At 35.0% G+C, this 25,358-nt stretch overlaps 1 protein-coding gene across 4 annotated transcripts in view; it reads left to right on the forward strand.

Moving 5' to 3' along the window:
* The window catches only part of LOC150108393 (optineurin-like), a 254,883-nt gene that overhangs the window by 39,070 nt on the left and 190,455 nt on the right, over window positions 1–25,358 (forward strand). For all 4 annotated transcript variants that reach the window (XM_090415814.1, XM_090415811.1, XM_090415812.1 and 1 more), the window contains exon 3: window positions 18,059–18,273. In XM_090415814.1, the coding sequence (XP_090271940.1) occupies window positions 18,059–18,273 (215 nt within the window). The remainder of the gene's footprint in view (window positions 1–18,058; window positions 18,274–25,358) is intronic.

The raw sequence follows: 25,358 nt of genomic DNA on the forward strand, positions 1-25,358 counted from the left end.
GCGACTGTGGCTGCTTCTTTGAACATTCTTGAATGGTAATCTTCCTCTAAGTAAGGGGAACAGCTTTTGTCCCACTCGATGACATGGTTAGTTGTGGAGAAATGAGACGATAGGCCAGAAATGTCCTCCTGTCTGTTGTTTTTGACATAGCCAATGTGCTCCTTTTGCCTGATTTCGAGGCTTCTCGAAGTCTGTCCGATGTAATTAGAGCCACATGAGCATGGAATATTATAGACTCCAGCATATTTGTAGAAAGGATGGTTGTCTTTTGGAGATCTTAGTAGTTTACGAATAGAATCTATAGGTTTAAATGCTACTCTTATTTTGTGTTGTTTGAGGAGATTGGCGAGCTTGTTGGAGATGCCACTTACATACGGAATTGCAATCGTTTTTATATATTGAATCTCTTCTTGTTCTCTTTGTGGTGGTTCAGAGAAAAGGATTTTATTGACTAGTCTTCTTGGATAGCCGTTCAAGTACAGATTGTTGGAAATAAATTTTAACTCATCTTGAAGGGTCTTGTTGTCCATTGTGATGCAATTGGCTCTTTTCTTTAACATGTGTATAATGCTGAGTTTATGTGATATGTGGTGAGAGGAGTTAAAATGTAGGTAGCGACCTGTATTGGTCGGTTTTCTGTACACCGATAATGGCAAATATCTGTTGGATTTCTGCTCAGGACATGGGCTGGTTATTACTAACACCATGTTCCAACATAGAAATGTGCACAAATTCACATGGAGAGAAGAGGTTAGGAATAAGAAAAGTCTCATTGACTATGTTATTGTTGATAGTGATGTTTTCTCCCTGGTGCAGGACACTAGAGTGTACAGAGGATTTGAAATTGGAAGTGATCACTATTTAGTCTTGAGCAGGATAAAATTGAATTTCATATTGAAAAGAATAACATGTAAGAAAGTTTTAAAGCGAATAAAAGTTGAGCAGCTCTCAGATGTGAGCTGTAGACTAAAATACACAAAGATTATTGAAGAAAAAATGAAAGAGTTTGAGAACAGGAATCAAACCTTGGAGATTCAGTGGCAAACTCTGAAGAAAACATTGATTGATTCTGCCAGAGGCATGTGGTGAGGTTGTCTGTAAGGATAAAAAAATCAGAACTCCCTGGTGGACACAGGAAGTTAAAGAGGCAGTGAAGGAAAAGAAGAAAGCATACCAAAAGTTCCTGTCAAATAAGTCAGCTTGTGCTCTTAGAGAATATAGAGACAAATGCAAGAATGCTAAACCCTGTGTAAAACTAGCTAAACAAAAGTCATGGGAGGACTTTGGCAAGAATATAGAAAATAAATATCAAGAAGGTGGCAAAATATTCTGGAGGTTGTTGAAGAAGCTTAAGAATGGAGGAAAGAGTGCTATAAAAGGAATTAGAGATGATAAAGGTGACATGAAAAGGGGAGAAAAAGATATCCTTGAAGTATGGAGTAATTACTTTGAAAAACTGTTAAATGAAACAAGCAGTGATGACAGCACAGTGGTAAAAAACACTGACCAGGCATGCGATCAGGAATACATATCCATACTTGAAGTAGAAAAAGCCATCAAAGGCTTGAAATGTGGAAAGGCAGCAGGAGTAGATGATATTCGACCAGAAATGCTGAAGTATGGTGGTATAAGAGTCTTACAGTGGCTGCACTGCATAGTTCAGAAAGCCTGGACAGAGGGACGAATTCCCGATGATTGGAGTAGAGCTCTCATAGTACCCATATATAAAAAGGGAAATAAAACTGCATGTGAGAATTACAGAGGTATTTCCCTACTGAGTGTTCCTGGCAAGATCTATGCAAGTATACTTGAGAAACGGTTGAGAAGAATTGTGGAAGAAAAGCTTGGTGAAGAACAAGTTGGATTCAGACCAAATAGAGGCTGTCAGGATCAGATCTTCACTTTACGACAAATAGTCGAGAAAGCATGGGAATATAACAAAGATCTGTATTTAAGTTTTGTCGATCTGGAAAAGGCATATGACAAGGTGCCAAGAGAGAAGCTATTCAATACGCTGCAGTTATATGGTGTCAATGGGGCATTATATCAAGCAATACTTTGTCTTTATTTGAGTTGTAAGTCAGCAGTTAGAATTGAAGGAAGTACAGGAAGATGGTTTAATGTTAAATCTGGTGTGAGACAAGGATGTACATTATCCCCTCTGTTATTCATTATCTATATGGATCACATTATGAAGGAAAGTGGTATTAAACATGATATCAAAATTGGAGATGTTAATGTCAGCGCTTTGCTTTATGCAGATGATGTTATACTTCTAAATAAATCCGCTACAAGTCTGCAAGATTCTCTGACTAAATTGAATAGCTGTTGTAATAGATATGGTATGAAGGTCAGCAATAAAAAGACAAAGACAATGAAAAAAGAGCAGAATCATTGAAAATGTCAACTGTGTTGTGAATGGAGAACCTGTGGAACAAGTAAAATATTTCAGCTATTTAGGCACGATTTTTACTGAAGATGGTAAATTAAATATAGAAATAGACAACAGAATCAGCAAAGCTGGTATGGTGGGAAGTCAATTGAATAAATTCATATGGAATAAGAAAGAAATTAGTCGGAACACTAAATTAACTGTATACAAGACAGTGTTCAAACCTGTTTTAGCTCATGGATCTGAGAGCTGGGTCAGAAGTAAAACACTTGACCAAAGACTAGAGACCGCAGATATGAGAGTCCTGAGAAAGATTAGAGGCGTGAACAGATGGCATCAATGGCAGTATCATATTAAAAACGAGGATATTTGGAAAGAACTTGGCATTGTCAGCATCCAGGAATGCGTTAGCAGAGGTAATCTCAGGTGGTATGGTCACTTAAACAGAATGGGCGAGGAAAGATTAGCAAAACAAGTGTTCTCTGCCAGGTTGGCAGCAAAACAAACCAGAGGAAGACCAAGATATAGGTGGATTGATACGATACAAAGTGCTTTAGATGATAGAAATATAAGATCTGTTGATGATGTTGGAGTGTTGACAAGTAACAGACTGATTTGGAGGAAAATTGTAGAGAGGAAATTAATAATGATGTAATTTTTTTCATGTAGTACTATCATATCCTGTACACCCCTTGAGGGTACATGGCAGGAATTTGATGATGATGATGATGTGGTCTCAATACCGGCATCTATCTCTCGAAATGTTTATACAGTCTAAAAAAAGTATAAAATCTCATTGATAACCATCACAAAAATTTAAAGCCTCCTATTAGTTTGAAATTTTTTGTGTTTGTGTTGAAATAAAATACTTCTATTTTTTTTTTTTTTGTAGGGAGGGGGAGTCTATATTTTTTTCGTGAATTTTTTAAATGTCGATGAAAATATTTTTGGGAAAGATGATAATATTTTGGGGCAAGTTAAGTAATTTAATTGTAGTATTTTATTTTTTTCCTGACACTTGACAATGTTTATTGTTAACCAGCTTGCCAAAATTTGGATTCAAAGATTGAGAGCATACGACTTCATTATGGCAGAATTGACGTTGGTTAATATTGATCTGTGGGTTGTTTTGTTAACTTTCATACATGAGAATAATTGTTCGCATAAATAGGTGCTTCCAAAATAACATAGAATATTTTCTGCAGACTTTTTTGTTTCCAGATATTTTTGACCTAAATATCTGCATAATTTTGGAACATTAACTTCTCGGTATTTCTCTTCTAGAATGGAATCATTTTGGAAATCAATAAGTTCCATTTGAATACAAATAGAAGCTTTTTTGAAATTAAAGGAAAAAGGACCTATAAAAAAGTGAAAAAATTGCTTCTTGCTCCTTTAATCTTTAAATTGCCTATCAAATTCTTCTTTAATCTTTTCTAGTTTGGGATAATATTGAGAAAAGGTTAAACTTTGATTCTTATTGTTCAAGTGGTCACACATAGGAAATTAATTTAGAATATTCTCTTTTAAATGATTTTGAAACAAAACTAATTTACATCTAAAACTTCCCAGTGCATCACACATGTGTGTTATTAACTGATCTTTCCCCTGAAGTTTGACATTGAAATCATTCAAATGTCCTGTAATATCAGCTAAGAATGCTAGATCTTGTACCCATGTTTGATCATTAAGAAATGCAACATCATGATTTTTCATTTCTAGGAACAATTGATCTCCTCTAAGAGTAAAAAAAAGCTTTTTAGAACCTTATGACAATATAACCAACAAATCTCTGTGTAATAAAATAGCCCTTCAAATTCACTCTCCAAGTCTTTAAGAAATTGTGCAAACTGGCAGTGATTGAGGATCCGATGAAGTTCACAGTATTTGTCACAGGCTTGAGTATGCTGCTCATTTCCAGTACTTTAGAGCACAGTACCTGCTGATGAATAATGCAGTGGAAAGATTGCAGTTTTGGAATGTCTGGATGCATTTCCTATAACTTTGCTGTGTAAGTCTTGATATAAAACCTTTATTTTTGCCTGTCATTGCTGGAGCACCATTGGTTGTCACTGCTACGAGCCTATTCAGAGAAAGTTGGTATTTTTCCAAAATGCTCCACACGGCTTCAAAATTGTCTTCCCCTGTAGTCAGTGATTAAATTCTAAATGAATAAACTCCTGGACCCTTAAAGTAAGGATCATAAACTGCAATTTTGTGTTTAATTTGTTTGCAATATGATTCGCTATCTCAGTGCATGTCACATTACTATGTAAAGCATGCCCCATATCTAGCGCATTAAGAATCTGAAGATCAATTAATTTTGGATGATCTACAAAAGAACGATTATGCTTTGCAATATGATACGCAGTGGAAATACGTGGCACATGATTGCGTGAGCTAAAGAGTTCTGCTCTATAGTGTGGAATGAATTGTCACTTTTACTTCTAATAATTGCTTCTGCACTTTTGTGAAATTTGGCATCTCTATGTTCGTAAATTTTCTTTCTGAGTTGCTTTTGTTGGCTTTGTTTAGACCCTTCCCCTTTAAAAGATACATATTAATCCATTTATCCACTCTGATGCTAAGTGAATACCCTGAACTTGCGCCTAGGGTCTGTACCTCTGCACATATTATACACCCCGTCTTTACAAAATAACAAATTAACAAAATAACCAACAAATAAACAGTATGATTGATTAGGATCAATTGTATTTACCTTTGAATGCAAACCACTGGTCGAGTGTCCAACAAGTCAGCAAATCTTTCCTTTCGTTCAGTGTATTAATATTCCCCATCAGTTGCATTGCAACTGATGGGGAATCCTGTGTTTCTGTGGATTCGTTACAGACTTCTTTCGCTTCAGAAACTACACACACACAAACTGTCATTACAAACTCGTTTTTATCATTATTATCACTTCATCCGAGCTATTTTTCCATTTAAAGAAGGTACCAGTGTACTTATCCATAGTTGAAATAGTAGGCCTACATAAACACAAAAACATTGCACAATTTTGTTTGTGCTTCTCACAATCACGAGCTCTGATAAACAACTGCTAATTTGCTGTTTTATTGCTGGTTACTAACTGTTGCCGACAGTGTTGCCAACCAGATAATAAAAAATATTACTCCAAGTCTGTTCAAAATTCTGCTACACTACACTGCAGTGATGTTTTCTTGTCAATCGCTATTCAAGATATTACAGGAAGCTCCAAACCTCCCCGTCCCCTTCATCACACGTTCGCAATCAGTTGACTGTTGATATTGACTTTATATACACATTCAAAACTGTAAACAATTGTTGAATAATAACACAATAATGTAGGCATTATTACTGTAAAGGGAGAAAAGTCACAAAACAGAAAAATGTTCTGGGTCGAGGCCTGGTGCATAAAAAAGTTCCTGCTGAATTTAACCACTGCCTGTAGTGGATCCATGGATGGGAATCATTTCCAAGAACTCTTCAGTAATATTCATATTGTCATCGCAAGCTCAAAGAAACAGAGCAACTTGAGCCACATTACACAAACAGAGCAACTTGAGCCACAGGCTTGAGTATGCTGCTCATTTCAATACTTTGGAGCACAGTACCTGCTGATGAATAATGCAGTGGAAAGATTGCAGTTTTGGAATGTCTGGATACATTTCCTTTAACTTTACTTTAAGTCTTGATATAAAACCTTTATTTTTGCCTGTCATTGCTGGAGCACCATCGGTTGTCACTGCTACGAGCCTATTCAGAGAAAGTTGGTATTTTTCCAAAATGCTCCACACGGCTTCAAAATTGTCTTCCTCTGTAGTCAGCGATTAAATTCTAAATGAATAAACTCCTGGACCCTTAAAGTAAGGATCATAAACTGCAATTTTGTGTTTAATTTTTTTGCAATATGATTCACTATCTCAGTGCATGTCACATTACTATGTAAAGCATGTTAATATTGGAACTTTTGTCAAATGCAATTGTAAAGCACTGTACGTTTGCGGATATTTCTTGCAACTGATCATGCAGATTATCTGCCATTTTGGTTATTCTTTTAATCACAGTATTTCTGGACAAAGAAATATCGTGAAATACTTGTACATTTTTGAGACATATGTCTTTGGCTGCTTTTATCATACACTCCTTAACCAAGGAGCTGTCACTAAAAAGTTTGGAATGTTTCGCAAATAAATAGATGATTTCATAACTGACTCTCGCTGCTGAATTACGAAAGACAATGATCCTAATCATTGTCTTTCATAATTTTTGAAAATATTTGTTGTTGACATTGAAGTGAATTCTTCATACTTTTTAATTTTTCGTCTCTCACTTTACCCTCAAAGCGTGAATATTGTTCTTCCTGAATTTTATCGTAGTGTCTTTTTTATATTATATTATTTATTTTATATTTTTATATTATATTTTTATTTTATATTATATTCTTTTGATGCTTGTTGTTTTGTTACAAATAATGCACACAATTTTGTCCTTTGTTTCAGTGCAGAAGTACTTCTTCAGTTCCCATTTTTCTTGAAATTTTCTTCCCTCATCAGCAATTTTTCTTTTTCTTGTTGTCTTAGAAAGTGACATTGCTGGGGTGAATATAAATATATTATTAATAATAATTTTTATAAAAATGTTTGAATAAAAACGCACAAAACTGTAGACAAGTGCACGATACTATTGCAAATAAAAAAATAACAAAAAAGGGATTCTCTCACAGCTAGATTACATTGCTAGGTTGTTGTTGGATCGTGTTCCGTGCACTGATATGTGCTTCAGAGATTGCTGATTGACTGTAGCAGGCAATTATAAACTCAGTCTGGATTCACATGAGCTTGTATTAGCAGCTGTTTACATGCGCATCATGTGAACAGCTGCTAACCAATAGAATTCAATTTTTTCAGCGTGCTGTAACTTAACAATGAAAGTATAAATATAGTTTACGATTGATTATGATTGGATCTAACATTGAAATTGCAATATAAATTTTTATTATTGCAATTATATTATAGCAGAATCTTTAGAGGTACCTGTGGCATAATAATTAATAATGGAACACATATAGACCAGTAATAACTTTAATTAAATAAAGGTACAAATATTTTGTACTGAAAGTAACAGTACATTCTCAGTGTAGAATAAACAGTTAAAGGAATGGAATACAAAGTACAGAACAGTCGGTGGATCAACGATTAAATTGTTGCTGCGTGCTAGCAGATTAACTACTAAAATATTATTAAATAATTCTTTAAAGATAATTATTTCATTGATGGTTACATAAAATAAGAGTCTCCCAAACTTTTGCGGGAGAGAGAGAGAGATAGTCATTTTGATTTAAATTTGGCCTATGTAAGAGGGCTTCACAACTTTTTTTAAAAAGGTTCATATTTGGGGATGAATGGATGTAAACAAGGTGTCTTCCAGATGTTTCAAAAAATAGTTTGCCAAAGATGGAGACAGAGGGCTAACCATGGCAGTACCTTCAACTTGTTTGTAGATTTTGTTTTTCCAGCTGAAATAACCTGAATGTATAACGAATTCAAAAATCAAAATTCGAAATCTAAGAGTCTGACTTGTTAGTCAGTTTTGATATTGTTTCCCTTTTTTACCAATATTCCATTAGCGGACACGGTCAACTTACTATATGATGATTACCCTCCGGATATTGCAAAGATTTTTGAATTCGTTATACATGCAGGTTATTTCAGCTGGAAAAACAAGATCTACAAAAAAGTTGACGGTACTGCCATGGTTAGCCCTCTGTCTCCATCTTTGGCAAACTATTTTTTGAAAATCTGGAAGACACCTTGTTTACATCCATTCATCCCCAACCCTCTCTTTGGTTTTGTTATGTCGATGATGTTTTTGTGATTTGGCCACATGCTGAAGAGGAACTTATCACATTTCTACAACAGATGAATAGCCTTCACCCACACATTCAGTTCACCATGGAAAAAGAAAAGTCTGGTAGTTTATCATTCTTGGACATCCTCCTTACACACGCATCCTCTGGTACTTTGTCTACAAGTGTCTATCGAAAACCTACTTTTACTGGCAGATACATTCATCAAAAGTCTGCTCGTCACACCTCTCAAAAAATTGGCATTATCAAATCTTTAATTAATAGAGCACATAAAGTGTGCTCCTCTCCATCAACCTTACAACAAGAACTTTTTACTATAAAAAAGTTAATAGAATCTAATGGTTACAATTACAACCCTAATCAGATCCAACAGATAATTGACTCCTATGTTCCAACACCTCAAGATTCTTCAACAGACCGCAGAGTTCCAATCTCTTACATTTCAGGCATCTCAGGACCTATAGACAGAATTTTGAAGAAGTATCATCTTATTCCCATATATTTTACTATCAACAAAATTTCTCACTTGTTGCCATCTACAAAAGACAAACTGTCACCTCTATCATTGACTGGTGTTTACCAGATTCCGTGTGAATGCAATTTATCCTATTTTGGACAAACAGGCCGTTCTATGGAAAAAAGAATGAAGGAACATCAATATTATATCGAATACATGAAACCTCATAAGTCTGGTCTAGCACAACATAGCATTGACACTAATCATAATATCCAGTAGGATAAAGCTTGTCTTCTCCACAGATGTAGGTTTAAATATGAACGCCTTTTTAAAGAAAGTTGCGAAGCCCTCTTACATCGGCCGAATTTAAATCGAAATGACTATCTCTCTCTCCCAAAAGTTTAGGAGACTCTTATTTTATGTAACCATCAATGAAATAATTATCTTTAAAGAATTATTTAATAATATTTTAGTAATTAATCTTCTATATTGCTGCAACAATTTAATTGGTGATCCACTGACTGTTCTGTACTTTGTATTCCATTCCTTTAACTGTTTGTTCTACATTGAGGATGTACTGTTACTTTCAGTACGAAATATTTGTACCTTTATTTAATTAAAGTTATTACTGTGGTCTATACATGTTCCATTATTAATATATTATAGCAGGTCGTTACATCCATATTGTAACTATAAATGTCATATGAAAATGAATAAATCGAATGTTTAAATCGATACCGTATTTAACTCGAATATAACTTGCACTTTTTTTCCCAAAATTAAAGCTAAAAAATATCATGGTGCGAGATATATGTGGAATTTTCAGAAACAGAAGTTTTCAGGAAAAAACTGAAAGTGGGGGACTGAAAGCAGGTCATTACATCCATATTGTAACTATAAATGTCATATGAAAACGAATAAATTGAATATTTAAATCGATACCGTATTTAACTCGAATATAACTCGCACTTTTTTTCCCAAAATTAAAGCTAAAAAATCGCAGTGCGAGATATATGTGGGAATTTTCAGAAACAGAAGTTTTCAGGAAAAAACTGAAAGTGGGGATGACTTACCAAGAATCTCCTATTCACTATCACTACTTCCAGCCTTGAGAGTTGTTTCCTTGTGTGCATCGTCAGTCATCTACCCAAATAGCATCATCTTCTTTCCCAGTATTTCAAGTAATAATTACAAGTAATTTACAAGACTTGAGATACGTAATGAGCAATCCTTCACAAATGAATAATGAGAAGTGAAAGTAGAGCGTGAAATAAACAGCAATGGTAGGCCAGTAGAGATAGAGCAACTATGAAGACGTGCATATGATTGGTGAAGTATTAACAAAAAATCGTGCGACCAGAAGACAAAAGCAAGCCAACAATTTATGAGTTGAAATGCTAATTCTCTTCAACCAAATTCCATATATCTGAAACTGCCATAACAATATTTGCTGTATGTCTTAGTTTTAACATGTTTATGAATTTTATTGCTGTTTTGCATTTGAGCTGGCAGGCAGACTCCCATACATCGAACTAAAAACAATAGTTTTTTGTTAGATACTGTTTTTGTCGGTGCAACATATGGTTTACTTGAGTCTATAGCATGGTTAATGTGGAGGGGACATGTGATTCATTAGTTAGTGCCATTTTTATCCCTGTTGTCTCTAATTCACTATTTGTTGAGAAATATATTACCCAGACAACAAATGTCTGAGTACTTTATTCAGTGATACATTAAAACTACTAATTTTTCTTGCATCTGTAGCATAGTGGCAGTTGGGGAGAACATGTTGTTTACGATGGGGTGCGAGTTATTTCCTCAATGTGAAAGTATTTAAACTTTTTTTTTTTCGTGTGTGATGTATGTGCGAAACTTTTAAATTTCTTTTTTCATAAAGTAAAATCAGGGGTGCGAGTCATATGTGAGGGTGAGTTATATTCGAGTAAATACAGTATTTCTATTTTATTATAAAAAGCAACTATCCCTTTTTTTTAAATCTTTCCTTGAGGTGTTGCGAGCCACAAGAAATTGTTTTATGTGCCACATCTAGCCTCTGTGCCACCAGTTTGACACCCCCTGCTGTAAGTGCTGGTCATGAATCACTTAGTTTTGCTGGAGAAGCTATCCCCAACAGTGATAGCTGTTCAAGACTGTCACTGCGCTTTCCAAGGTTTAAGAATTTGTTTGATAGAGAGAAAAGACAGGAAACAGAAAAATGGCAATTCATTGATCTTTGCATACCTAGCATGCCTCCATTGGCAACAAAAATCACACAACTTTTTTCTTTCCCTGATGTCCACCCTGAAGCTTTGGTATTTCATATGATGATCTATTTGATTAGGGATTGATAGTAATGAGATCCAAAGTGCCCTGACTTTGTTGAGCTTTCTTTTTTGCTGCCATCTTTGCTTCATGTGGTTATGCATAGCTGGATCCCTTTGTGGGTGCTTGCTCACTGGTGATATAAAAAGAGAGAGAAAAAAAAATTTTTTTTTTTTTGATCACTTGGCATACTTGCAGATTTATCTGGGGTTCATGCCCTTAAGACCTATTGCTATACTTTCATGTCATGTTGAGGTTTGAAGGAAAAAGACTTTTAACCTCCCTACCGGCTAGGACGTCTGTAGACGTCCAATTAAATGTGGATATGTTTCAGCCCACCTGTTTAAAGAACCTGGATAAGAAGTGCAATTTGACTGTCATGTCCATTAGAAGGTGTGATAAACCCTCACGCTGAAGAGAATGGTTAATCGGATTATCTCCCGTTCGTAGCTGCCTCTCAGTTGCCTATAACAAGAAACGGACTTTCTTGTTCCATGCTGGTTAACTGGATTTTAGTTATATATGATAGACTAAAAATAGAGAAATTATTTATATTTTTGTTTTCTCTTTTTATTGTACAATACATTTTTAATTTCTGGACAAAATAAAGGTTTTGCATAATTTGTTCACTTAAAAATATTTAAGTGAACAAAGCCTTACCTTGGAGAACCAATTTAATTTTTTATTTTTTTGTGCTAATTTTTTTCTAATGGCTTACTAGACAAAAGATTTTTCTTTGTTCTCGAAGAAATTAATTCATGATAATTATTTGAAATATTCTTTTAAAAAAAGAAAAGAAAACCGGCTGCCAACGTTCCCGATTATATTATTTTTATTTTTGTACAAAACCTTCGAAATCGAATAATACTTAACAGATTTCCTTTAGGAACGCTTGAGCAACTTTGCTTTATAGAGAATAACATGAAATTCTTTAATCATATTACTAAATTTTTTCTTCATGTTGTATAGTAATCTGTACTTTCACTTTCTTGGTTTCCTTGTATAATTGGTCATTACAAAATGAAATTAACAGTTATGATTTAAATTTATATTTTCTGCATAATTCAGATATTTTATTCTCCAATTTTTAAAGTAAGCGATACATTTGCTTATTTTTATCATTCAAAATGTGTATATCAAATGTGAAATTTCATTTCCATATTTTTACAATAGAATTGAACTTTATTTCGCCTCTGATAGTTTACCCCCCCCTCCCCCTTGCATTACTATCACACACCCGAAAACTGTTATGAAACATAGGTACAGTTTTTATTTAATTCGTTATTTTTCTCTAGTAATTGTTCCACATAACTTTAATTTTTCGATACTGAAACTATGTGGTGATTATTATAAATTAGCAAATTATAAATCAGACAATATACATATTTCCTGCTTATTATAAATCTGGAAATTATGTGATATTCGGATATAGGTGAAATTAATATTTAAAATCACTGTCATCCTTCAAATGCAATATCAGAATAAAGAAAGTGGAAAACCCGAAGTTTCGAAATACATTTCGAAAGGCCGCTCTCGAAATGTATTGGTCTACAGACTGGATTCTGAACACGCCAATGTTTCGTGATGTTATGACTGAAAAACAATTCAGTCTCATCATGAAGTATTTGCATTTTTAGAATAATGAGGAATACGATCAGGCAACACATCCTTGCCCAGTCCTCAACAAAATTTATGATTTTCTGATGAAAATCCGTCAGAAATGTAGATCACTCTACATTCCTGAGAGAGACTTGAGTATCGATGAAAGCCTTATGCCATTCAGAGGTAGACTGAAATGTAAGCAGTCTTCTTCCGTCACTCTGCCTTATCCCATGTTAAACGGGGTCGGCGCACCAATCTTTAACCTTCCTCTTCCAAGTTCTCCAGTCCAGGGCATCCTTCGGACTCCATCCTTTCTCCCTAAGATCCTCTGTCATCTTATCCCTCCACCTGAGCTTGGGCCTGCCTCTTTTCCTCCTTCCCTCCAACTCCATATACTCCACTCATTTACCAACATACACCCTTCCTCTCAACATGTCCAAACCACCTCAGCCTACTTTCTTGTATCTTCTTGCCAATTGGTCCCACCTTAACCGTCCCTCTGATGTAGTCATTCCTTATCCTGTCCTTCTTTGTCACACCGCTCATCCATCTCAACATCCGCATCTCCGCTACCTCCATCTTCCTCTCCTGTGCCTTGGTTATAGGCCACGTCTCTGCACCATGGAGCATCGCCAGCCTCACCACCATCTTATAGAGCTTTCCTTTCCTCTTACAACTCACTCTCTTGTCGCACAGGACCCCCGCTCATCTTCCTCCAGTTCATCCAACCGCATGTTATTCAGTGCTGTATTTCCTCATCCAGGTCACCATTCCTCTCGACAACCGACCCAAGGTACTGAAATGTAAGCAATATATTCCCAAAAAGAAAGCGAAGTATGGAATACAATTTTTTATGCTTTGCGAATCGGAAAGTGGATATCTGTGGGATTTCAAACCTTATACGGGAAAGCAAACTGTAATCGAGCATGATAAATATTCGGATCTCCTCTTGTCGATTCGTGCAGTAATGCAGTTACTAGACCTTTTACTGGGGAAAGGTTACTGCATTACAATGGATAATTACTATATATGTGTCCTGAACTCGCTGATTTGCTTTTACAGCATCGTACAGATAGTTATGGTACTGTAAACGCAAAAAGGCGAGATATGCCTCCAGATCTGGCTTCAGGAAAGCTATTGAAGGGGGAAATCTGAACTTATCAGGGAGGGGAAAGTCTTTGCACTACGTTGGAAAGACAAAAAAGATGTTTTTCTGCTGTCTTCCCTGCACAATCCATCAACGGAATCCATGGAGAAGCATGGTTTGAAGAAAGAAAAACCCATTGCTGTGTGTGCATACAACGGCACTATGGGTGGAGTCAACAGGTGCGATCAGCAGCTATCATTCTACTCTGTAAGGAGGAAACAGCATAAAAAATATTACAAAAAAGTGTTTGGACATGTATTGGATTTTGTTATTTGGAACAGTTTCCTCCTGTACAAAAAAAAATGTTTGTCTACCATAACATATCTAGAATACAGAATAGAAATTGCGAAAGCATTGCTGTATGCACATGCACCTTCTTCAGCAAGCAGAAAATCAGGAAATCCTGCCAGACATCTGAGGTTGAGCGCTGCTAACTCCAACCATTATCCCGAAAATCTACCACCAACGGCTAATAAAAAAAAAAAACCTGCACGCAAATTGTATGTAATAAAAAAAATATCAGAAAGGAAACAAAAATCTGGTGCCCTGAGTGTAAAACTGCTTTGTCTGTTTACCCTTGCTTCAAGGTGTTCCATGCTGTTAATGAATTTTAAATTCTGAACAGTATGAAATAAAAAATGTTTGTTTTCATGGCCTTCAAAACAGTACTTTTCAGGACTACAAATATTGATAGAGGGATACCCGATTGCACTGTTTCTTTTTCATCTTGAAGGCTAATTTTTAAGTTCTTTTTATGACACAGAGAAACTGGAAAGAATATTCCAGGTAAAGTATTTCACCAAAACAATAAAAAATAATGAAATAAAATCTACTCTATATATATATATATATATAAAATGATAAGCCTTTTTATGTCATGTTTATCGAAACGCTTTGAAACTCGGGCTACCCTGAGTGTCGAGTCTTCAAAATTCGAGTTATCAGAATTTAGGGGCGGAACCCCCTTTCGAGTTATCACAATTGAAGGAGAACTGGTCTACCATACTGGAACATGGGGGGGGGATAGCCCCCCCCCAGTTAATAAATGAAATATATAAATAATAACGGGAACATTTTCACCTTGCCAACACTCAACATTGATGTGATATGGGTTCCAAATTTCTTGTTTCGGAGATATATATATATTACAAAGTTTTGTAATAAAAATTTCTGCTACAATGAAGTTTGGCAGAATCAACAATATTATTACTACTTATTTCTGTTTCTCGTGTGGGAGAAAAACGGTAAAATGTCGCTCTTATAATTATATGAGATGTTATAATGGCAAAAATAGTAAGAAAAAAGTCATTTGCACTTTCTCTTCAAAACACAAAGAAAGAACATTGTAAATTCAGCCAGTGGAAAAGAAAATACTACATATTTTTTTTCTGTTATCTGATTTTTTTTCTTGTAGTACAAAGAAGAAATCACTGGAGGAGGGAAAATCTGCAGAAGGGAAAAATTCTGGAAATTGGTTACATTATAACGAATAGAGAAATCATGTCAGAAAAATTATTCACGTAAGATTCTAATCTCAGCAGACATAACATTTTCTTCTAGATTACATATCTAAAGTAACTGAACCTTTGCTACTATTTTACACTAAAATGAATGAGTATTTTCCCCAAGTGATTTACGTTTGTAACAGCTGTCCTGCGAACGATTTATGAAATAAATTATCTGAAATATCTGCAAATTGAATAGGTCTATACCCCCCCCCCAAAAAAAAAAGATTATGAAACGCATATGCACCTTTTCTTTCAAAATAATTCAAATCCTCTTTTTCAAGATAATTGTATGAAATAATTTATTTTTCTATAATAAAAATGAAACTGATCATTATAAATTAAGCAATTATTTTGGCATAAATAATGTATAAGCATGTAAACGAAATATCAGTATTTCTGTTAGGATATCGGTAATCGACAATCGAAAAGGAAACAAGACATTCTTGACATATTCTGCACTACAGCCTGAGGCCCTTTGGTGTTCTCCCCTTTCTTCTCAATAGTACTGAGAGTAATAAGCCTTCAACTTTTCCTCCAGCTAAGAGGATATTGCCAAGTATTTAGAAGACGTAGATTATTTCAGAAATAGCTTCCAGCAGCAGAAGAAGTAATATTTAGATTTTTTTAAAAAGAAAAACAAACACAAATAATACTACTGAACTTTCTTTTGTGTGGTATGCATATAAACAATTTTGCATGGTGAAAATATAGCATATTATTTCTAAAATTTCACATAATTTCAGCGGACAGTAGAACAGCTGGTTTTAGATTGCAAATAAATAGAACAGAATTAGAAGTTTCACGTTACAATCTGATTGCCATATATCTTTTGTCAAATTGGTAAAATGAAGTAATTGATTTTGAATGCCATCTAGAAAAGCTTTCAAACCTGTATAGAAATTTAGAGTAGTTATGCAATTGGGTTCCAGGAGAGGATAAGGAGGGGAGGTGGGGGGGGAAGCATTAGAAAATCTTCAAAATGAGCAAAAATGTTAAATCATTCCGTATATGATATTTTTCACATTATATTTTCAACATATCTACGAGGTTATGCACTAGATATTATCGTAATATGCATGTTACAAATAAATAAATGACGAAGGCGAAGAATCACTGCTAAAATATCATTGGATATAAATTTTTGATACCAAAAAGACCCGATCGGAAACTGAGTAATGCAATTTAGCATTTTAACATTTTTTTTTATTTTGTCTTTATGAATAACAAAAAATCGTATCTAAATCTGAAATGTGATGATCCATATAATGCTATTTGGCTAGAAACTAAAGCAAAAGGACATATTAATTTCAATAAATATTATTTAAAAATATAAATATTTGACATAATATTTTCAAAGCAAACATTTGAAAATTCTGAAATTCGAAAAAAAATTATTCAATTATTATACGTAAAGTGAAAGAACAATCAGTGCAACTCTTCCGGTGCACTGATTTGTAGAATAAAATACACCAAATTTACTATCACTAAATAGATTCATTGCAAAAGCTGATCAGTGGTCATTTCAGGATTGATTTTTTTCACATATGTGAAATTCATTTCAATTTTTGGGAAGAGACACAATAAATCATTTTAGAGGCAAAAAGGTCAAATAACTTAGGACAGTAAATGAAATTCTAAGCAACACAATAGACGTAAAAACAGGGGGAGGGGACACAAAGGTCACTCAGCAACAGTTAATCTACTAATGGCTATGGAATAGCCGTAACAAGATTAACGGCAGAGGAAGGTAATGGCATGATAAAAGATAGAATGCCAACGAAGTTTTGATCCATGAAAAAAGCTAGGGAGTGTTGAATATTTCATCCACACCGGCCGGTTGGGAAGTTAAACATGATTAAACAAGAGTACAAATTTTGTAACATATTCCTAATCGCTACTTACATCAAGAGTTGTGGATATTTGTATGTAGATGTATGTGTATGTTTGGATGTAATGTATGTGTTATCAGGATTAATTACTTCTTAGGTGAGTTCTTAATCATAATCTGCAAGAATTTTTGTGTGATGGGGAATAGAGTGTAAGAGAAGGGCAATTGATCTTGGCCTGCTAAACAGCTCATTAGGGCATGGTTGTTCACGTGGACAGATTTGCAACACTTTTTGGAGAATTAGAGCTGAGCTGGTAGTGTTGAGTGGAATAAATGTTTCTACTTCTGTTACATTGTGAACTGTTGTTGAGATAAAGTTATTTAGCTTGCTTGAATTTTCCAGTAAGTACATCATCCTGTAGGTGCTGGTCATGAATATTTAAGGGGATTTTTTCCTTAAAAATAGTAAAAATCAAGTAAATATTGGAGCCTGAAGTGGCATGAAAAATTTCTCTCTTTGGTTTATAGAGCAGGGTTTCCAGATTATGTAAAAAAATAAAATACAAATATAAAATTAATAGAAATTAGAAAAAACTTAACACTACCCATGGTAATAATGTACTTTAGGTTTATAACCTTTTGTGGGTATGAATCATATAATAAATAAGAGTAAACTTTGAGTATTGATGCAGTGTTCCTTACTAGGTAATTTTGGGATTATACATAGTAAGTAGTTATTTATTCAAGTAAAGAGTAATGTTCTGTATGGAAGAATGAAGAATATTTTCTAAATGTGTTTATTTATGAAAAAATATATCACCCAGACAAGAACAGACTTTTGTGTACTAATTTGGAAAGTTTTCTGATTTTTTGCACAAAATTAGATTTTTGCTTATATATTTGTTTTAAGCCATAATTGTTAAAGAGTAAGTTACTGTATTAATGTTTCTGCAGATTCAATGCGAGAAAATAATCAGAAGATTAAAGAACAACTCCAGTCCTTGTTGATCTGGCAAGATCAAGTATCAAAGACAAATAGTCACCAAAAACAGATCATCGATGCATCTCACAATAAAATTGCCTATCTCGAAGAAGAAAATGAGAAGTTTCAGAAGAGAATTGCAGAATTAGAATTTCCATCATGTACAGTTCAAAATATTTGTTCTCAGGTATATAAGAACTATATTTTTCAATTATAGAATTGTTTCCATTTGAAAAATTGATTCAAAAATGTCATTCAAGATTCAGTACTATCATTAAAAAATGACATCATTAAATCTTGAAAAATGTTTTGGAAATTTTTAGTTTTATTTATAGTAGACACACACACACACAAAATCAGTCAATTAGCATTATCTTACAAGCAAGCAGTGCTTTTATAACTTTTAAAAATATCTTGTAAAAGTTCACTGTAATTAAAGACTGACTTTGTATCCGTTCATTTAATTTTGTGTTTGAATTGTATCACAGAACTCCAGCTCACTCTCCCAGTCATTATTGACTTTGGTATTTGAGTATCAAACATTTTTTTGCTACAGTTTTAATTGCTATCATATGAAATCTTAGGCCATGAGGTGTCAGTACATAATAATTATTAGTTTCTTATCATCTCACTTGTGTGTATCTTTGTGAGACAGAATACTAGCTTCTCAGAGGAAATTTGTTATGCAGTTGGAACCTGCTATGGCTTTGATTTTTAGCTGAACTAATAATAATAATAAAACAGTGACTTAAAAATAGTAGAATAATTTCGAAGAAAATTGGTAATTAATCCTTACTTGTTGGGCTTCCATGTTATTCTGAGTGCCTGTTGATAAATTTCAAGAATTAAAGTTTGTAATAACAAAGCATTAGTGTTGTGCAGCTGTGGTGCTAGGCTGCCTGAAAGTTGAATTCTAGTCAGTGAGTAAAGGATCTTTTTCTAGGACTATCTTTGGCTAATTCCTGAGTTAGCTAATTTATGGTATAGACAAGTTGGTTTTTTTTCCATTCCAGAAATTCAGGTTTTTAACTCTGCATCTCAAAAATAGATCATATAATTCTCATTATGAGAGACAATAATAAAAGTGTCAAGGTTTAGGCCAAGAGATGGTGGTAGTTGTCTGTCATACCCCCCCCCCCCCGAAAGCCTTGGTTCATTAATAACTTGAGTTTTGCTAGAATCTCAGCAACAGCTTCATATCCTCCTGAATTTTTACTATTGAAAGAAAAAGCAGTGACTAAACTTTTATACAAAAGAGCTTTTATTCTCTCATGAGTTCCATTATGTAATGATGAAACATCTTCCATGATATTCTCTGGGTCTTCTTCTTTTACTATATGACAGAATACTTAGAGGAAGAATTTCCAGATTCCTGGCATAAGTCAATTGTCATTGCCAAAAAAAGATCCAACACAAGAACAATTATTGACCTATTGCTCTGATTAGCTGCTTCTGTAAGATATTGGAAAAAATGATAAATGTCAGATTTCTTTGATATTTAGAAAGTAGTTCTTCTCTCTCTCTCCACACAGTGTGGCTTTCATTGACATCGTTCAACATTAGACCATTTGGTGTATTTAGAAATATACACAAGAGGTGCATTCCTGATATGAGAATATCTGGTTTCATTGTTCTTTGATATGGAAAAAATTTTTATGCCTGGAGATATGGCATATTAAAATACCTGTATAACCTAGGTCTCAAAGGGCACCTTCCTGTTTTTTGTTAGAAGCTTTCTGCTCTGCTGAGTGTTCCAAGTCCAAATGGGAAGCACATTATCTTGGTCACATTACCAAAAAAAGGGTGTCCCTCAAGGCTATGTTTAAAGTCTAATACTCTTTGCTGTCACAGTTAATTCAATCACTGAACAGCTTCCTCCCATAGTAGGCAGTGCTCTATATGTTGATGACTTCACAATTTACTATCTCTGTTGAAACATGAGGGTAATTGAAAGACAACTTCAACAAGTAATCAAGTGTGTCTTTTCATGGGTCCTTAGTAATGGGTTCAGATTTTCAGCAGAAAAAAAAGTGTTTGTGTACACTTCTACCAAAAATGCAATATTCGCCCAGATCCTGAGTTAAGAATCATATAAAATATTATTCCAATTGCAATAGAAAACAAAGTTCTTAGCATTCATCTTTGACACATTCATCAGCTAAGGGAAAAAGTGCATGAGAACACTGAACTGCTTTGTGCTCTATTCTCTACTGAATGGGTATGGAACAATCTTCATAGTTTACATTTATCATACACTTGTTCATTCAAAGCTGGTTATGGGTCCCAAGTCTGATTTTGCAAGACCTGCGAAGTTTGGCTCCTGTCCATCATAAAGGTATACAGGTAGCTACTGGTAATGCATCACCTATTCAAGGCCTTTATGTCAAAGCAGATGAACCTGCTCTGTCACTTAGATGGAAACAGTTATCTTTTAACTATGCCCTAAAAATAGTCTCTTCCAGAGCATCCTACATGGATTAGTGTCTTTTCTCTACATTGAGGACCCAATATTACAAAGACTGCCATATATCTCTTTGGTATGCATGTTAAAGAGGTGCAAGCTGTTAGCATGCATATTGACAACAGTCCCCACACTGAACATAATAGCATTCCTTAATGGCAGGTATGCACCTTCTCACTCTGCCAACTAAGGAAGTCTGCTATATTTCCTGACTTTCTCATATCCCACTTGATTGCAGTAATTATACAGCAGAGTAATATGCAATTTAGCTTATACATATAAAAGAAAACTGCTATCAAAAGTATATGAATTATATAGACTTATATAGAATTATATGAGATAGAATTATATCAACTCATAGAATTTTTTTACAAGCCATCTACTCTCCTGTGTACCATTCACATCCAGTGCTTTGCATGATTCTTTAACTGTTGCACAAAATGAAAACCCTTAATTTTGATGTGTTGGATTCTTTGCTATATTGGAAGATCTGCTTATATTTTTTTCCCCACATACTGTATGTTCAGTCCTATATACAAACTACAGATAGTTTATAGCAGTGTTTCTCAAACTTTTCTGGCCATGGCCCACTAGCCCCATACATTACCCTTTACTGATGGGCTATATTTTATCACCACAGGTAAGCACTAAATGTATCACCTCAAATATGAAATAATGAAATGGTTAGCCTAACATCTTTTGTCTTTTCATTGCTGATTTTCATACTAAATTCATTATAGCAGTTATTCAGTTTAGTCAAGGAATCCAGCAGATTTCTTCTGGATTTTTTGTGTATAATATTATCTATACTTTCCTTCATAATGTAATCCACATAGATGATGAATAGTAGTGGAGATAATGTGCACCCTTGTCTCACACCTGATTTAACATCAAACTGTTAATAATCACTTCGGCTTGAACAGTTATGTTAAAAATCCTGTGAGCTGTGTCATTTATGTTATATCTCTGTAAAAACAGTCTCTTTACAGAGATATAACATAAATGACACCAAGTGTTAAGTAAATATACAGGAATTCAATCTGATTGGTGCAATGATTTTTAACTCTGTTCCTTTTAGAATCTAGGAAATGATTGACTTAAGACCAAATAAAAAACACACATTTAATGAAACTAAAACATTATATACATTGTAAATTAAATTAATAACTACAAAACTAATTGGATCCAAGGCTTTCTAAATTAATCTATACTTTATAGATCTCCTTTATCTTTATTATTATTATTCACGCCTCCATGGAGTCGAGAGACTCATTATGGGAGGTCCTTCTTAGGAAACACAAAAGTCTATCATACCACTCCTTGAACTCATTGACCATTTTTGCTCTAACCACTCTCTCAGGCAATGCATTCCACAGTTCAACCACCCTCCATGTAAAGAAACCACTCCTCACCCTCTTGTTCACAGCTTCCTTTCGTAACTTCCATGGATAGACCCTAGTCATTGCTCCTTCCTGCCGTTCTACCATGCGAAAGAACTCCCCAATGTCTACCCTATAACTGCCTCTCAACAGTTTTAAAAGTCTCAATCATATCACCTCTCCTTCTTCTATTCACCAAACTCTGCAGTCCACGTTTCCTCAGTCAATCCTCGTAACTGACATTGTACAGTCCTGAAACTATCTTTTTTATCTGCCTCTCTACCCTTTCCACAGTTAATTTATCCCCTTCAAATCCTGGGGACCAAATCTAAGAACAATAGTCTAAGTGTGGTCTGATCAAGGTCTTATACAATGGAATAATAACTCTTATCTCTGCAGGTCAGCATCCTTCTAAGTATTGCAGCAATCCTCTGTATTACCTTCACCACCTTTGCAATATGTCCCCTGAATTTCAGGTTTCTATCAACCATCAACCTCAGATCTCTCGTCTCTCCTATTTCTTCCAGTATAGCTCCTCCAATCGAGTATGCATCCTCCCAGTAGTGAACTATGCAAATTTTAACAAAGGGCTTGCATCGTCGAGCAATAAAAAAAATAATAATAATAAAAAAAAAAACGTATTTCACACGAAAATTTTTATTAATACAGCTTGTGTGCAAATTCCATTCAAAAAGTATGAGAGGACAATCAAGCTCTAATGGCTATAATTTTTAAACAAATATTTCATGATCTAAACATGAAATTTTTGCACAATCAGCTGCGCTAATTTATCTTACATAAGAAAAATATTTTTTAACTATCAAAATATAATAAGAATGAAATCTTTTATAATCTTTTATAAAACATTTGATTGTCTACTGATTTTATCATACGATTGGCTAGCAGAAGGGACAAGGATAAAGATAGCATATACACTTATTTTATTTTCAAACTTGGGTGCATTCGTTATAGAGGAGTTGAAACAATAATTCCAAATAATCTATACATTGCTGAATAGACTAATTTTTATTAGGTTACTGTATGAATTTGTCGCTTAATATGTTTCAAAAAAAAATTTTTTTTTTTGAAAAATAAAAAACAAGGGGCTCACAAATTTGAGAAAAATTTAACAACGGGCTCATGCGAGCCCCTTATAGCTCACCACTGCATCCTCCCATCGATGTATACCAAACTTCAAGACTTCATTTTGCTGCATTAACCCTAAACCCTTCCCAGCTTCACACCATCCACAAACAATTGAATATCCCCCCCCCCCTTGCAATCCAATGACAATGTAATTGGTCTAAAGGTTGAACAATACAGGTCCCAGTACTGAGCCCTGTGGAACTTCACTTGTAACCTGCTGCTTCCTTGATATTGCCCCACCTCTGATACCTATGAGACAGCCAATCCTGAATATATTTGACTAACCCAACATTTAAACCCATGTGCTGCAACTTAAATATCAGCTTATTAATATGGCACCCTGTCAAATGCCTTTGCAAAATCCAAAAAAAATGGCAGATGTGCCTTTTCCTCATCAACTGCTCTTGTCACTTTATTATAAAAGGCAATCATATTACTAAAGCAAGAGCGCCCCTTAACAAATCCATGTTAATTCTCACAGATAACATTATCCTCATTTGTTCAACGCTGTATATAGTCCCTTATTAATTTCTCCAAGACCTTCACAACTACTGATGACACACAAACTGGCCTAGAATTAGACACTTCCAGTCTGCTACCACCCTTGTGCAGTAGCACTGTCTTACCTTCCTTCCATTCCTTGGGTACCTTTCCTGCAGCCAGACTTTTATTGAATAGCCAGGTCAACGCAGCTGTCAGTTCTTTCATTCTCTCAAAACCCAGGTGAAATACCATCCAGCCCACAGCTTTACTGATATCCAGAGTACTCAGTATTTGGAACACACTCTCCTCTTGCACCTCTAAACCCTGAACCTGCCCTATCCCTTTAGTATTAAACCATCTTCTTCAGGATGAAATATTCCAATAAAGTGCCCATTGAACAACTCCACTATGTCCTCTGCATCAGTCACTCTAATCCCATTTTTATCCTGCAGTGCCATTCTTTCACAATCATTTCTCCTCCTACTGGCCACATAGCTAAAAAATTCCCTTGGATTTTCTTTGAATCTTAGTGCCAATCTTTTCTCATATTCCAGTTTTGCCTTCCTGTCACTCTCCTGGCCTGCATCTTATATTCTTCATGTATCTGCCTTCCACCCCTCTCCTTATATCTCTTCTGTAATCTGTTTTTCAACTGCAGTTCCTGTTTGATATTGTTTGTCATCCACTTTACACCAAATTGTGTCTGCTTCTTCACTCGTAGAATACAACTTACTATTGCTGCTAATAAATATTCCTTCACAATTTTCCAAGCACCAATGATATCCTGGCCTTCCAATTCTGCCCTCCATGGAACTGCCCCTAGTTGATACCTAAGACTATTATAATCACCTGCCTTATAATTTCACATACGTTCCCTTTTCTTTGATACTCCTGCATGTCTATTCATCTTCCAAGTCAAAACCATATGGTCACTCTCTCCAACTGGTGGGGGAGCTGTCATCTCAGTTATCAGCTCTTCTGATACTATGACCAAATCCAAAACTCTTGAACCTCTTGTTTCCTCTATTACATGTTGCCTAAGACATTTGTCCCTCAAAAATTCTAGAAATTCCATCCCCTTATTTCTACATGTATTTTCCTCTTCCCAGCTTATACTGCTGTAGTTAAAATCTCCCATAACAATCATTCTTCTTGCACTTGCCAAGCTCAACTGCCTAAGTATCTCCTGCTCCCCACCCTCTGTGCTCCTTGGTTTGTAGCAACACCCCACTAAATATCCTGTCTTGGCCACTTCTATCTCATACCATATGCTTTGAAAACCATTAGTGTCAATGCCTTCCAAAGCCTCCACTCTTAGAGGACATAAGTCATTACTTATCATAAGCAGTACTCCACCACCACGTTTTCCTTTCCTATCCTGCCAAAAAATGCTATACTCTGCTACTTCAATTCCTGTTATTATATCATCCTCCATCAACCATGTCTCAGAGATCCCAATAATCTTTGGCCAGAACTGATGCTATCAGCGCCACCAATTCATCTCCTTTATTTCAGATACTCCTGACATTAGTATAAAGCATTAAAATGTCCCTTCTATACCTATCATTATCCCCTCTCGGTCCCACTGGACTCATTGTTACCTGATGTTGTCCCCCCCCCCTTCCCACAAGAGGCCACACCTGCTACCATCCACCCTGGGAATTCTAGTTTCCCTGCAACGATACACTGACTCTTTCAGAAAACGGCAATCTCTCCAAATGCCTACGTCCTTCCTCATTCAAATGTAAGCTGTCTCTCGCATACAATTCCTTACTGTCCTCAAATGCCCTCCAAGCATCCACA

The sequence above is a fragment of the Typopeltis vanoorti genome, chromosome 3, assembly GCF_054136105.1.
Source record: "Typopeltis vanoorti isolate ZY-2024b chromosome 3, IOZ_Tvanoo_1.0, whole genome shotgun sequence".
Taxonomy (NCBI): Eukaryota; Metazoa; Arthropoda; class Arachnida; order Uropygi; family Thelyphonidae; genus Typopeltis; species Typopeltis vanoorti.